Source organism: Sorex fumeus, unplaced genomic scaffold, assembly GCF_029834395.1.
Source record: "Sorex fumeus unplaced genomic scaffold, SorFum_2.1 ptg000072l, whole genome shotgun sequence".
NCBI classification, from domain to species: Eukaryota; Metazoa; Chordata; class Mammalia; order Eulipotyphla; family Soricidae; genus Sorex; species Sorex fumeus.
Window position 1 is genome coordinate 63,132,501 of NW_026606129.1, and position 14,849 is coordinate 63,147,349.

General features: G+C 50.0%; 1 protein-coding gene across 3 annotated transcripts in view; it reads left to right on the forward strand.

Annotated features, from left to right (window-relative positions):
- PTPRG (protein tyrosine phosphatase receptor type G) overlaps positions 1 to 14,849 on the forward strand; it is an 822,933-nt gene that overhangs the window by 704,359 nt on the left and 103,725 nt on the right. For all 3 annotated transcript variants that reach the window (XM_056129040.1, XM_056129043.1, XM_056129042.1), the window contains exons 9-11: positions 3,139 to 3,323; positions 6,205 to 6,313; positions 14,796 to 14,845. In XM_056129040.1, coding sequence (XP_055985015.1) covers positions 3,139 to 3,323; positions 6,205 to 6,313; positions 14,796 to 14,845 — 344 coding nt within the window. The remainder of the gene's footprint in view (positions 1 to 3,138; positions 3,324 to 6,204; positions 6,314 to 14,795; positions 14,846 to 14,849) is intronic.

The following is a 14,849-nucleotide window of genomic DNA, read 5'->3' on the forward strand; positions in this document are numbered from 1 at the left end:
CAATCCGCTGCGTGGCAGCCTCTCTGATACTCGGGCTCTGGCGGTGCAGGCTGCACCCGTGCCTCCCTCCCGGAGAGTGGGAATGCCTCCTTAATTTATCCCTTCCTCCTGTCTCAGGCACACAGAGCCCGTGTCCCCCGCTGAAGCGCGGTTTGGCAGTTGAAGAGCAAAAGGATGTCACCCTGTCAAAACCGATCGCAGCTTCTCTTGCAGCAGCAGGCCGGCAGCTGGCTCTGTGCTCTCCCCCGAGCTGGAGTTGGGGCTCCCGGAGAATCGGGTGCCTGCCGGGCCCCTGGGCATGTAGTTTGGGGACAGGGGTGGGGGGAGGCGGTTCCAAGCCATGGTACCCCGGCTGATCTCCATCAATGCTGCCATTTTCTTCCATACCCCTCCCCAGCCTCGTCCCAGGACTTTCGGGTCCCTCACTCCGTGCCTCGCCCAGCCCAGGGGAGGACTGCTTAGGACTTACTCCTGACTCAGTGCTCAGAGATCGCTCCTGGTGAGAATCAGGGAACTATATGGGGTGCCCGTGGTAGGCTGCGTGCTGATCCATCACTCCAGCCCGCTTTCCTCCTGTCCTCACTCAGGTCAGTACCTGTGTGGACAGCCTCACCCCCACCTGAAGCCTTCCCTTCAGCCAACCCCCCCCCCACACACACACACACCTGCTCATCCTGGTGCTTCTCCCCACTCGAGGATTGTGGGAAGGGCAGGTCTGCACTTGGCACTCCCCAGCTCAGGTTTTCCCTGGGCTTCTGAGCATCTATGGCGCTTCAGACCAGACTTTTTTATTTGGATCACACCCGGCAATGCTCAAGGGTTACTAATCCTGGCTCATGCACTCAGGAATTACTCCTAGTGGTTCTCAGGGGACCATATGGGATGCTGGGAATTGAACCCAGGTCAGCCGTGTGCAAGGCAAATGCCCTACCTGCTGTGCTATCGCTCCAGCCCCCAGAACAGACTTTTTTTTTTTTAAATCTGGGTCCCGAGGCATCTCCCTGTCCCACTGGACACTCACTTGCCTGGCCCCTGTGGGCGGGCATCCAGCCCCACTGGCTTTCTTTTTCCTCCTCCAGCTTCCCCAGAATCTCTGTCTCTGTGACTCTGCCCTATGCACCCCTTCTTTCCTTGCCTCAAACTCAGTTACTCTCCCCTCACCTGCTCTTCTCACACCATTGGGCCCCCCTCAAGAGGCAGTTTCTGAGTCCAGTCCTCCCCTCGTGGGTGTGGGAGATAGTCTGGAATCTCTGCCCAGCCCCTCAGCCTGTCCCAGTGGGCAGTGCCGGCTCCGAAGGGGCTCCCTTTGGCGGGTCACCATCTGCCTGGCAGAGACATCTCAGGAGATAAGCTGGAGACTGTTTCAGTGTCCCAGTCTAGAGGGGCAGAGCTGTGGGCATCTCATGGATTGAGGCCACCGATGCTTTCTTCCCGAGAGCAGCCGCCATCACAGCAGAACACAATCTGACTGGAGAGGCACCCACAGTCTGATGGAAGAGGCGCCCGTGAAAGATGGAGATATGAGACTCTCCGCTGTTTGCCCCTTGGGGGTGAGAGTCCCAGCCACTGGTGGAGAGTGAGCTTGCTTGCAGGCTCAGAAGGTCCAGTGAAAGGCCAACCTGACCTCTTGGTGCTGTGGAGTGGGACTGGCCCACACGGCCACCATGCACGGCCAGCAGCCCTGGACAAGGCCCGTCAGCCCGGCTTTCCCTCAGGGAAGGGACATCCAGGACTTCGGCCTACAGAAAGTTGTGGTTAATTTTTTGCCTTGGCTTGCGTTCCTTTTGTTTTTCCCCTTTTCCTCTTCTCTGATCTATTTTATGGTCCCTCTTCTTTTCCCTCTGCTTGCTGTCTTGGTCTTCTGTTTGAGGGCTGTTCCCAGCAGTCCCGAGGGAGTCCGTGGTGCTGACCCTGCTCCTCCCCCACATGAAGCCTGTGCGCCAGCCCTTGGAACCACCTCCCCAGCCCCAACCCGAAATATTTTTCAGTATTTTTTAAAAGACAGCTGTGTTGTCTTTGCTTACAAGCTTATCACGACCATGGGTGACTCAGAAGCAAAAGAAAGTTCCTTCTCGCTTACTTCTGGAAGTCAGGACGTGCACAGGCAAAGCATGGGCAGATGAAGGGCCGGCGAGAGGGCCCGCTTCATTGTCATCTCTTCTTCACTGTCTCCAGAAGGCAGAAGGGATGAGGGAAATCCCGGCGGTCTCTTTTATAAGGACAGTGATGCTTGATTGCCGCTGACAGCCCCTGCTTCCAAATTCCCTGACACAGGCGACCAGGGCGGAGCATCTGAACGAAGTGTTCAGTCAGGCCTGCCACGCCTTCCATTCCATCCACCGCAGCTCTGCAGGGGGGCGCCCCTTTTCTCCATGGGTGCAGGCGCAGTAATTGGGAACCAAATGTCAAGATTTCTGTGATTTGGGCCAGGAGATCGCTCATGGGGCTGGAGCACAGGCTGTACATCATGTGAGAGACCCGGAGAGAGACCAGGTTATTTCCCACACCCACGAGGGGGAGGATTGGACTCAGGAATTGCCTCTTGAGGGGGACCCAATGGTGTGGGAAGGGCAGGTGAGAGGAGAGGATACCAAAGTTTGAGCCAAGGAAGAAGGGGTGCAAAGAGCACTGTGTGATCCTTAGGTTTGGCCCCAAAGCTAAAAAGGAGAAAGACATCTGCAAGTTCCTTTCAGTGATTCCACAGAAAAACTCGTGTGTGTGTGTGTGTGTGTGTGTGTGTGTGTGTGTGTAGGAGGGAGGGAGGGAAGCAGAGCTGATCAGATGGGTGAAGGTTATAATATAATAAAGGCCCTCCCGTTGATCGTCGATTTGCTCGAGCGGGCCCAGTAACGTCTCCATTGGAGACTTTGTTGTTACTGTGTCTGGCATATCGAATACTCTCGGTAGCTTGCCGGGCTCTCCGAGAGGGGCGGAGGAATCGAACTCGGGTCGGCCATGTTGGCCGCTTGTAAGGCGAATGCCCTACCGCTGTGCTATCGCTCCAGCCCGGGTGAAGGTTAACAGCAGGAAGATCTCCGTGAAGGGAGTTTCTTGTGCCAGACTCGGAAAGCACAGGGGAGGATGGTCGTGCATGTGTGTTGTGCTGAGCCCCCCTGACCCGGCCCCGTCTGTGTTCAGTCTGCAGCTCGCCACCCATCCACATGAAGGTGCAGCCTCTGAACCAGACCGCGCTGCAGGTCTCCTGGAGCCAGCCGGAGACCATCTATCACCCTCCCATCATGAACTACATGATCTCCTACAGCTGGACCAAGAATGAGGATGAGAAGGAGAAAACGTTTACCAAGGACAGCGACAAAGACTTGGTAAAAGCTCCCTGTTTGCAGAGAGCCTCCCCCCCACCCCCACCCCCACACACACACCCATGGGCTCTGCCTTCGGTCGGACCCAGTCGCCTGGGGCCAGTGTGTGCTTAGCTAGGGCCCCCAATCCCGTCCCAGCCCTGACAGCCATGCCACCATGAAAAGGAATTTCTCTATAGTTAGGCCCTTCAAGATGACTCCTCCTTTCATCGGTAAAATAATAGCCATCCTCCCCAAAGTCATATAATAGAATCATTGTAAATATAAAATTAGTCCTAAAATGCACGGTGGGCTCTGGCTTGCAATCAGCACTGTAGATGCTACTGTTTGACTTTTCCCTCCTCCTCCCCCTCCCCCTCCCCCTCCCCTCTCCCTCTCCCTCTCCCTTCCCCTCCTCCCCCCCTCCCCCTTCCCTCCCCTTCTCCTCCTCCCTCTCCCCCCCCCACTTCCCCATGGTTGTCTTGCCCATAGGGCCATGGCTCCCACCACCCTTCTCACACACTACAGCATCAGACTTTCAGCTTCACACCCCCACTTCATGTTGTCATCCCAGATTTACAGTGGACAGCCAACAACACAGTCCTTGAGAACCGACATTGGTAGAAGCCATCCTCATCGCCTCTGAAAGCAAACCCTCCAACAAGCCCTGGTCTCAATTTTTGCATAGAAACACAAAGACACATGTTTGGGCCGAAAGCGCTGTGTGCATTATTTCATCAGAGGACAGTTTTTGAAAAAGGAGACCTGTGATTGTCTGAACACGTGAAAAGCACGATAGAGTACTAGAAATATAGTTGACATAAACAATATTTACAGTAGGATTCCTAACAGTGGTTCCCCCTTGGTTTCTCCCAGTGGAGCTCCAATGGCCCATTCAATCAGTTACAGGATTATTTTTCCCTCTTCCTTCAGATGAAGGTTCTTTTACTTCATTTCCATTTATATGTTCAATTTTCCCACTAGACATTGTTATCTGGGCCACGTTAGGGAATGATGAGCTTCATGAAATCAGAGAGGCGGCTTTTGAAAGGCACCCAAGGTTATGATGTATTTCCACCTTTCTCTTGTCGCTATTGGAAGTCCGTAAGGGATTTTTTCCTCTTTCTGAAGTCAGGATGGCTTGCATTAATCAGCAGAAACGATCTAGACGCTTAGGCGGTCTCTTGTTCTAAGTGGAAAATAATTAAACATGCAAAGATGAATAGATACCGGCTTGGAGTGAATTCTAATAAATCCCTGCCTAGATGGAGGGAAGATTTTGCTCTGAACAGAAGATGGGGTCAGAGGTTTAGAGAATGAGGCATAAATTAGTTTCTGAAGAAAGAGAGAGATGAAGAGAAAAACATGCTTTGACAGCAAGTTCTGTTTTATAAGAATTTTTAGGGTTGGTAATTTTCTTTGGGGACACACAAAATTAATTTTCTTAATTCCTCAAGAAGTCAGGAGTGCTGACTTAGTGGCAACCAAGCTGTTCTCTTAACTTGCAGCCCAGAAATCTCTATAAAACATCACAGTTGTCTTGCTTTACCCAGCAACCCGGGCCTCTTTCATGTCTTTAGGGCAAGCCTGGGGGGTGGCCAGTGGGATCCCCACCCTTTCCAGAGATGCTCAGTGAGGTGGCAGACAGTAAATGACCTGGTCTCGGCCCCCCACCAGGAGGCCACTCTCCCTGGCAGGAGCAGCTTGTGTCATATAGTAACATTTCAATACCTGCACAGAGGTTTGCAGCAGCTCTGTAGGGAGCGCCCACTGGGTTCAAGCACATTGAGCTGCTGCCATGGCCAGGAACCCACATTTCAATGACAAGACACTCCATCCATTAGGAAGGCTTTGAAAATCAGTGCCTTTTGTTGTCTCTTCACCAAGCAAGTTCTCTCCGCTTGTTAGTGCTTCTCCATTTTCTCCTTTTGAAAGGCTCCGGGAATCAAGCAGGGAGGAATGAATATCTGGATGAGGCGGGTGGCCATTTGGCTAGGGATGGGTGGATTCTTTCTAGAAAGGGCCAGATCGTAAAGATTTCAGGCTTTTTCACTAAGGTTGCTAGGTGGACTGCTCTACTCTTGGAGGGCAGACACTCTTTAAACACCATGTCGGTGGGTAGGCAAGGCTCTGGCCCAATAAAACTTTATTTACAAAAGCAGACCGAGGGCCTGCTTTGGCCATGGGGTGCAGCATTCTTCCTGTTGCAAGCTGTGGGCTGCATGTGAAGGAGGCTTTCTCGTCCTTTGTTAGCTAGTTCTCATGAGCACCGTGGGAAGTAGGGGTTCCCCGAAATCCTGTTTTAGAAATGAAGGAAGCAGAGGCTGAAAGTCATGGAATAAACTGGCACAAAGTCACACAGCTGGGAAGTGTCTGTGTCAAGGCTGGGTTTTACGACACGTCACTGGTAGCCAACCGGTCACCAGCTCATGCCCCACAGCACCCAGCAAATGGTTTAAGACACAGAGAGGACTTTATGTTGCAAAGAAACAGGCAGAGATTATTATTATTATTTTTTTAAATCATTGAAACCCTCAACTGTCTCACCCTGGAAATTTAGTCTAGTGAGAATTTCAGAAGCTACGGAGATAATTAACCTTTTCAAGGTAGAGTAGTTTGGAAAACAAGGCCCAGCCTGATGAGCGTAGAGGAGACACGGGCCAGGGCAGGGTCAGGAGCATGCATTGACCGGTTTGTTAATTCCCCTCTCCTATATGCTTCAGTGATGTGAACAGGGTCAGTCCTGAGCGCGTTTTCTTTTCAAAGCGAGCCCACTGATGGGGAGATAGACTGTTAGATGTTACCAAGGTCCCCAGAACCTGTCAGACACTCTAGGTTTGCCGTTATAAGCTAAGTATGTGCCAAGCTTCAGAACTCACCGCTTCTTTTTTTTCTCCGCCCACAGAAAGCCACCATTAGCCATGTCTCACCCGATAGCCTTTACCTCTTCCGCGTCCAGGCTGTGTGCCGGAACGACATGCGCAGCGACTTCAGCCAGACGATGCTCTTCCAAGGTGAGGCTGGTTTCCCTTTGGGTCCGGCTTGGCTGCCCTGAACCCCACTTTGATACTTTAAACCCTTCTTGCCTGTTCAGGTGCTCGTACAAAACCCAGACAAGCCCAGCCTCAGAATCAGTGTGGGGGTAAAAGGATGCTTGAAAAGCCTCAGGAAGGGAGACCTGAGGTTGAAGGGTTTCCTAGACCAGAAGAGGGGAGGACGAAAGGCAAGGTGTTGCTCCCCTCTTTTTTTTTTTCAATTTCCTAAGGAAGCCCAGGGACATCTCCTGGCTTTTTGTGGCCAGCTGGGCCGGTGTTTGGTGCTAGGACCTGAGAATGAGTGCACTCAGGTCCTATAGAACCAGGAACTAACAGGGCCACACTTACTGGTGCTACTGGAAATCAGATTGGCCTTGGGCTTACACCTTGATCCCTGTGCTACCTACCGAGCCCCCGATTATTTGGACCTTTTATGCATCTGATATTTAATGCTTTGTCAAGTCATAAAATCCTCTCTAGGCCTTAGTGTCAGATGTCCTCTTTGAATTTCTGGGACATCCAAGAACTTCTGGAAGGTACCTAGACAGATCTGCCTTTTATTGCAAATCTTGCAAGCTGGCCCCTGCTGGCAGGATCCTTGGGCTGCCTAAGATTCAGACCTTAGGAAGATCAGCTCCCGCTGCTTAGGAACTAGTACAAAGGACCGGAACCAGAACTAAGTATTCCCCCTGAAACTGAATTTAAAGGGGTGCCAAAAGAATTTAGTCATCAAGATACAGAATATTTTCACGGGATTTTTTTTAAAGTAAAAATTGAAGGAACAAAGTATCAGAATTTTAAATAAAGGCAGATTCTGCTATGTCTTATTTGCTGCAACCTAATCCTAGTCCTGGTTTTAATAAAACTTTATTTACAAAGACAGATAGCCGAGACCAGAGATAGTACAATAGGTAGGGCACTTGCCTTGCACCTGGCTTTCATCCCTGGCACCCCATTCGTTCCTACTAGGGTCACAGGAGTGATTCCCTGAGTGAAGAGCCAGGAGTAAATTTTGAGCATCATAGGGTGTGGCGTGTGTGTATGTGCACGCATGCACACACACACGCACACACACATATACAGGAAGACACCCAGCCTCACACACACACACACACACACACACACACACACACAGAAAGACACCCAGCCTCACACACACACACACACACACACACATACAGAAAGACACCCAGCCTCACACACACACACACACACACACACACACACAAAGACACCCAGCCTCACACACACACACACACACACACATATACAGGAAGACACCCAGCCTCTCTCACACACACACACACACACACACAAAGACACCCAGCCTCACACACACACACACACACACACACACACACACACACACAAAGACACCCAGCCTCTCTCTCTCACTCACACACACACACACACACACACACAGCTGAAGTTCAGTTTGCCATTTGCCCTTGGACCAATGTGGAGATAAAACAGGGCTATTTGGCTCAGTTTTGCCACAATAAAGTACTCCCTTCTCAGTTTTTGTTGTTGTTGTTGTTTGTTTGTTTGTTTGGGGGGCCCTACCCCATATGCTCAGGGGAATATATGCTTCCCAGACTCAAACCTAGGCTTCCATCAGGAAACGCATGTATTCTAGCCTTTGTCCTATCTTCCTAGCCCTCTGTTTTTGGTTATGGTTTTGGCTTTGTGGACGTACCTCGCAGTGCTCAGGGATCCTGACTTTTCACTCAGGTGTCACTCCCAGCAGGACCATGTGTAGTATCTAGGGCCAAACCCGGTTGACTGTATGTAAAACACCATACTCACTGGACTACTTCTCCAGTCCCACCTCAAGCCCTTTGAGGCAGTATTTTGTTTTTTTGGTTGGTCGTTTGGGTGTTTTGGGTTTTTTTTTTTATTTTTTTGAGGGGAGGGGGGGTGTCATACTCTGCTATGCTCAGGGTTTGGACTCTGCAATTACTCCTGGTGGTGCTCAGGGGATAGGGGATGCCAGGGATCAAATCCAGGTCAACTACATGTGAGACAAAGGCCCCACTCACTGTATTGTCACTCCAGCCCCTGAATCAGGTTTCTGATGAAGTCTTTTGACCTTTTCCCTATCAAAATTTTGCATACCACCACTTCAGGGGTGGCCTGGTAGAGGTCTGAAACCTGCATCCTCATTGCCTGGAGTCGGAATGGAGGTTGTGGGGGTCAGAACCCAGGAATGTGAGATTTCACGAGAGGGCCTCGGGTGAGCGGCATCTATGTGGATAATGTGAAAGGTTTAGGTCTGGGGGCCTGGAATGAGGACCCAGGTTTGAGTTAGTGTGAGAAAACTGATCATGTTCACTGACCTGAGCCACAGCTCCTGAACCCAACTGCCCGAGCCTTGATAGTACCGACCTCTGAGGACCCTGCGGAATGATGGGCTTCAAGTAATTATCATTATGCCTGGCTCTGGTGAAAAATATCCTGCTCGTCCTCTGTCGTGTGTCTGGTAATAAGTATTGAAGCCTGCGTTTAGGAGCCCCGTAGCCTAGATTTTCTCCCAGGACTCCCTTTGGCTTATGAGTTTGCATTTCGTATTTAAATATTCTTTTGCTAATATTCACATGGAGCTCATCCTTTATTTGAATACGTGGAGAATAATATGGCTATGTTAATTTCCCAGAGAACCCCTGCTCTCTGGGTTCCCCTGTGCCTTGAATGCTTTGTCCAGTTAGCCTGTGCTGAGAGGCCTCAGGCCCAGCTAGGTGCCTGCCTGACTGGGGGAGAGAGCGTGGACACCGGAGAGGGAGCTTGCTGAGGCAAGGTGGGGGTTGGCACTATGGTCACATAAATCATGATTAGGGCCTCTCATGGGCTCCCCCAAGATCCGGGAATCTGCAGAACTGCCTTTCCTGATTAATAGACCCCCCTGAACCGGCAGCCTTCTGAATAGACTTTGAAAAATTAAATGTTTATAATATATTGCAATTCAAAAAGGCCTTCTCTGCAGAAAAAAAAGAAATGGAAAGCCCAGAATATTTAAGCTCTCCGGCCATCATGACTTAATGGAAATGGCCAGTGACTCCTTTGTCTGCCAACTGTGCTGAGGGAGGCACCAGTCTGCCTCAAGTCCCTACTGGCACTTGTGCCCTGATGCCCACAAAAGGGCATGGCCCTTCATTCCTTCCTGTGGTCGCTACTGGCATCTTCCCTGCAGCTGCCAGGGGCATCATGGAGACAAAAGCCCAATCTGCCGCTCCCCTCAGTGGAGGAGTGGTCAAGGCCAAAATTGGGATCCATCAACTAACAGGACTGAAGAGGTGAAAGGGCGCCCAGCAATGATGAAAGAATTCCATGGCAGCCTTGTTCTGCGTGACTAGATAATTTCGACACAGGGTTCGAGAGCCTGGGCAAGCTTCCTGCGGCATTCCCTCTAGTGCAGGAAGTACACCACCAACACTCCTGTTCAAGATCACATGCCCAAAAATGTTGCATTTCCCTTCCCTGGCATGGAGGAATGATAGTAAGAGTAGCAAGCGGCACCTGGAGAGTGGCTCACAATTACAGTTGCACACCGGTTACCGCACCTGAGCCTACCGCCTTGGCAGCTGGGAGTGTTTCACAGATGGCGCGATGGTGTCCCAGCTCTGGAATCTGAGATGGGGGAAATCAGGTTCTAAATTAGTTCTGAGTTGAGTCTGGTTTGCTTGTTCCAAAGCCCAATGAGTTATGCACAGTAGCAAGCCCACCGTTACCCCTACAGAGTCAATATTATGTTCTACTCTATTTGTAATAAATGGGTGGAAAAGATTGATGGCTGAGTGTTCAGTGCCTTTTTTGCTGTTCTTAGAGGTCCTGGAAAGTAATGGTTTTGGAGACTGGAGACCGTCCCATGGCGAAGGCGCTGCTCTGCGTTCAGCCAGCGTGGGGTTGATCCCCAGCATGCTGGTGTCGCCCAGTAGTGGCCTGCGGTGATCCCTGAGCACAGAGCCAGAATTCACCCTGAGCACCACCAAGTGGGACCCAAGGGAAAAACAAAAAACAAGATAAGAGTTCTGATTCTTTTCCCTTCAGTCACAACTCCACTGAGCACCTGGCAAAGTTTCCCCCCTACAAGTGGTTTTGAAGAAATGCATAAAATAGGGGGGGGGGAATTATGTTCAAATATTGTCATCCAAATATTATACACAAATAAACTTGGAATTCAGCAGCGACGGATGTGCCTTTTTTTTTTTCCTTTTTGGGTCACACCCAGCGATGCACAGGGGTTACTCCTGGCAGTGCTCAAGGGACCATATGGAATGCTGGAAATCAAACCAGGGTTGGCTGCGTGCAAGACATGTTTTACCCTACCCGTTGTGCTACTGCTCCAGCCCCTGGATGTGCTTTTTGAATGGACATATTAAGTAAGATCTATTAGCAACCGTGATTTCTGGACATAGGATCACATCCCCAAGGTGCTCTATAGGACTAGGAAGGCAGATGAACAGAAGGGGTTTTAAGCAGAGACAAAGTCACCGGGGCTCTGAATACAGCTGAGAAACTCACCTGCATCCTCGTGCTTCTTCTCAGCAAGAGTTTCGCGAGGGCTCAGGTGTTTTTGCTTGGGGGCTGCACCGGGCGGTGCTCAGGGCTTCTTCTGGGCTCTGTACTTAGGGATCCCTCCTGGGGGCCTCAGAAGACTATAAGGGATTCCGGCACACAGTACCAGGCGAGCACCCTACTCTCTGTCTTCTCGCTGGCCCTGGAAACTCAGGTGTGAGCGTTTCCCAATTCCTCAACTCCAGCGGCTCTGGGCACCCAGAGTGAGCACTCCCGGTGTGCACGTTCCCCTTCCCAGACTGAGCCTGGCAGCAGTTCTGCAGAAAGCGGACATGCTGACGGCGTGCCTGCTGAGCTTGTCGGCCTTAATTGGAGCCCGGGCTAAAGGGCAGGGAGCGAGGTCTCCTGGGCCCCTTCTTGCTTGTCTTAACACAGGGCAGTGCGTGTGCCTGTCTGCGGCCAGCACCATCGATCCAGGAACAGCAGAAGGAGGGAGGAAGGTCATGTTTAATCCCAGGACAGAGTGGTTCGCTGTTCCTTTCCTTCTTTCACCTGACTCGGGTTTATATAGACTCCAATTCTCCACTGCACACTTCCTTTGCAGCCACACTGAATAAATAACATCTCAGGTTGTGGGCAGCCCCTGCCATGACACCAGACAGGGAACGTGGACGTGGGAGAAAGGGCTCCGCAGTGGGACCTGGGGCGCTCACGCCCACCCTGGAGGAGGTTGCAGACACCCCATCCCCCTTAAACGGGCCCTGCAGGAAGATGAGCTCAGGTTTTCCCAGTGGGATTTTTTTTTCCCCAGGAGGATCAGGTAATCGGGGGTCCTAGATGAACGCTGCTCCTGGCAGTGTTGGCAGCAAGCTTTTTCTTAAAGAAGCTTGTGGGTCCCACAGAAATGTATTCCTCTTCTGGTTCAGGAAAACCCCGAGCTGGAAACATTTCTGATTTTGGTGTGGCGCACCTATTTTGCTTATACTTCAGGGACATCTGTATGTATGGAAAGCAGATTTTTTTGTTTGTACACTGTATTGTTGTTTTAGATAACTCAAAGGGTCTTGTTTGTTTGTTTTTTTGGTTTGAGGCACACCTGCGTGTGTTCAGGGATTACTCTTAGCTTTGCACTTAGGGATCACTCCTAGTGGGGCTCAGTGCCAGGGACCTACCAAGTCAGCTAAATTCAAGGCAAGAGCCTTAACCCCTGTACTGTGTCTCTGATCCAGAATCAGTGTGTGTGTGTGTGTGTGTGTGTGTGTGTGTGTGTGTGTGTGTGTAAGTTCTACTATTTATTCACAATTGCAAAACGGTGAGAGTCACTCTGCTACCCTTTGAGCGGGTGAAATGTGATGAATACATACAATAGAATACCAGCCAACTTTAAAAGAATAAGGAAATTCTAGCACATGCCATCACCTGGATGAACCCTTGAGGACATTAAGCTAAGATACCGGTGGACTTCACCAGTCACAAAAAGGCAGATACGGCTGATTCGCTTATGTGGGGATCTCTAATTAGACTGACAGGCACAGAAAGGACTGTGAGGATCATCAGGGGCTGAGGAAGGGGGGCCAGGGGGTGAACATTGAGTGAGTCTAGAGCTTCTGCGCGTGGGGCAAGATGAAGTTCTAGCCATAAATGAAGTTCTAGCCATTCGTCACACAATAATGTGACCTTGGTCACCCTTAACGTTCTTGTGCTATTCTCTTAGGAGTCATTGCAAAGGTACATTATATGGGTTTTACCACAGCTTAAAAATATTGTTGGTCTGGAGAGATAGTACAACAGGTAAGGTGGTTGCCTTACATGCAACCAGCCTGTGTTCAATCCTCAGCACCTCACATGGTCCCCCAAGCTCCTCCAGGAGTGATCCTAGAGCACAGAGCCATAAGTAAGCCCTGAGCACCACTGGTTGTGACCCAAACACACACACACACACACACACAAAATTTTTTTAATCTTGTTAAATGGTTTTACTATGGCAATAAATAGAAGAAATCATACCAGGAAGGTGATCAGGAGATTCCTAGTAAGAGTGACCATTTGGGGCTGGAGCGATAGCACAGCAGGTAGGGCATTTGCCAGCACACGGCTGACCCGGATTCGATTCAAAGCATCCCATATGGTCCCTCAAGCACTGCCTAGAGTAATTCCTGAGTGCATGAGCCAGGAGTAACCCCTGTGCATCGCTGGATGTGACCCCAAAAGCACAGAAAAAAAAGAGTGTGTCCATTTAAAGCAACAGTGGTGATATATTTCCCCCCATTTTTACTGATGGATGACTGAGTCCCAGGTCTGGAAGATTCAGGAGCACACCTCTCACCCTGCTCTGTGTACAGGATTCCTCTCACTCACCAACAAAGTCCCAGAACCACCCAAAATACCTCTCCCACCTCTTCCATCCCTGCCATTCTCCCTTCCCTCCCCACCAGAGTTTTCACTGAGTCTCACAGTGTCCCTGGCTTTTGCCAGTTCATTTCCTCTAGTTGTTTATATTCTTCTCCAAGCAAGATGAGTGTTGCCTTTTTTCTTTTTATTTTGTGGAGGAAGGTTCGGGCCACCCCTGATTCTCCGACGCTGGTGATGTCTTCTTTGTCCTGATTTACTGCACTTAACACTGTCACCTTGGGGTCCACCAAAGAGTGGCAGTATCTACGGGGGTTTTCAAACAGTTGAGGGCCAGGAGATAACACAGAAGTTAAGGCACATGTCCGACCCACATTTACGCCTGAGCACCGTATGGTCCCCCAAGCATCACTGGGCAGACCCAAGCACCCCCAGGCATCACCAGGGTGGCCTGGAAAGGGGGTTTCCAGCTCCAGGGGGTCTAAGAAGCACCATGTGCCTGACCAAATGCTGATTCACTTGAGCCAGATTTCAGTGTGTGTCTGTGTGTCTGTGTATGTGTGTGTGTGTGTGGGGGGGGGGTTGTTCCTTAGGCACCTCTTGAAAATAGCTTGGAAACCCCACCTTAAAAAAAAAGACTTTAAAATGTGTTATAACAGTTTACAAATAGAGTTGGACCACAGTACATTTTTTTAGATTTTTTTGGAGGGGGGGGAATAGTCAAATTACTAATTGAATATAATCTATAATAAATTTAAGCTGCATGTGATAGTCAGCAAGAGGATAAGAAATTATAAGCAGAAATAATCATAGAACAATGGAATAATAATCCGTTTCTATGGCATTCAAAAGGGACAAAACTGGAGCAGAAATTATACTGATGGTTCCGTTTTGGGAAGGGGGGAGTGGGTGTGGGAGCAGGCTGGAGGAACACCTGGGGTCCCCTGGGCCACTCCTGGCTCTGAGCCTAGAAGTCACTGCTGGCGGTGCGTGGGTGAACATGCCTCTCTAGTGGGGGAGATTCAGCCAGGGTCAGCTGCATGCAAGGCACACTGCTTAACCCCTGCAGCATCTCTCTGGCCTGGTGGGGGCAGTTACTGACTAGATGGGCGTAAGCCAAGCCGGTCCTGAAGAATGTCCGTATCTCTGTGGGTGACACACTGGTATTTGTAGAGGTAAAAATGAATCAGACTAGAGACTTCAGTATATATTTTTTGGCTTTTCGGGTCATACCCGACGATGTTCAGAGGTTACTCCTGGCTCTGCACTCGAGAATTAATTAGTCCTGCCATTGCTCATGGGACCATAAAGGATGCCAGGGATTGAACCCAGGTTTGCAAGGCAAACGCCCTCCTCACTGTACTATCACTCCGGCCCACAGATTTCAATATTGTGTACATTTTTGCTTTAGGTAAGTTTCACCTCAGTAAGAAAACATGACTAAAATACTTTTGTTTTGACCGAAAATATCTGAAGAGGAATAACATTCTGTGACTAGTGAAAAATGTAATTCAGAGTTATGTCCCTAAGAAAAGATTTTGGAAGAAGCAGCCGCCCAAAAATGCTGTATTTTTTACAATGTAATTTCTTTGTTTCTCAGCTAATACCACGCGAATATTCCAAGGGACCAGAATTGTTAAAACAGGAGTGGTAA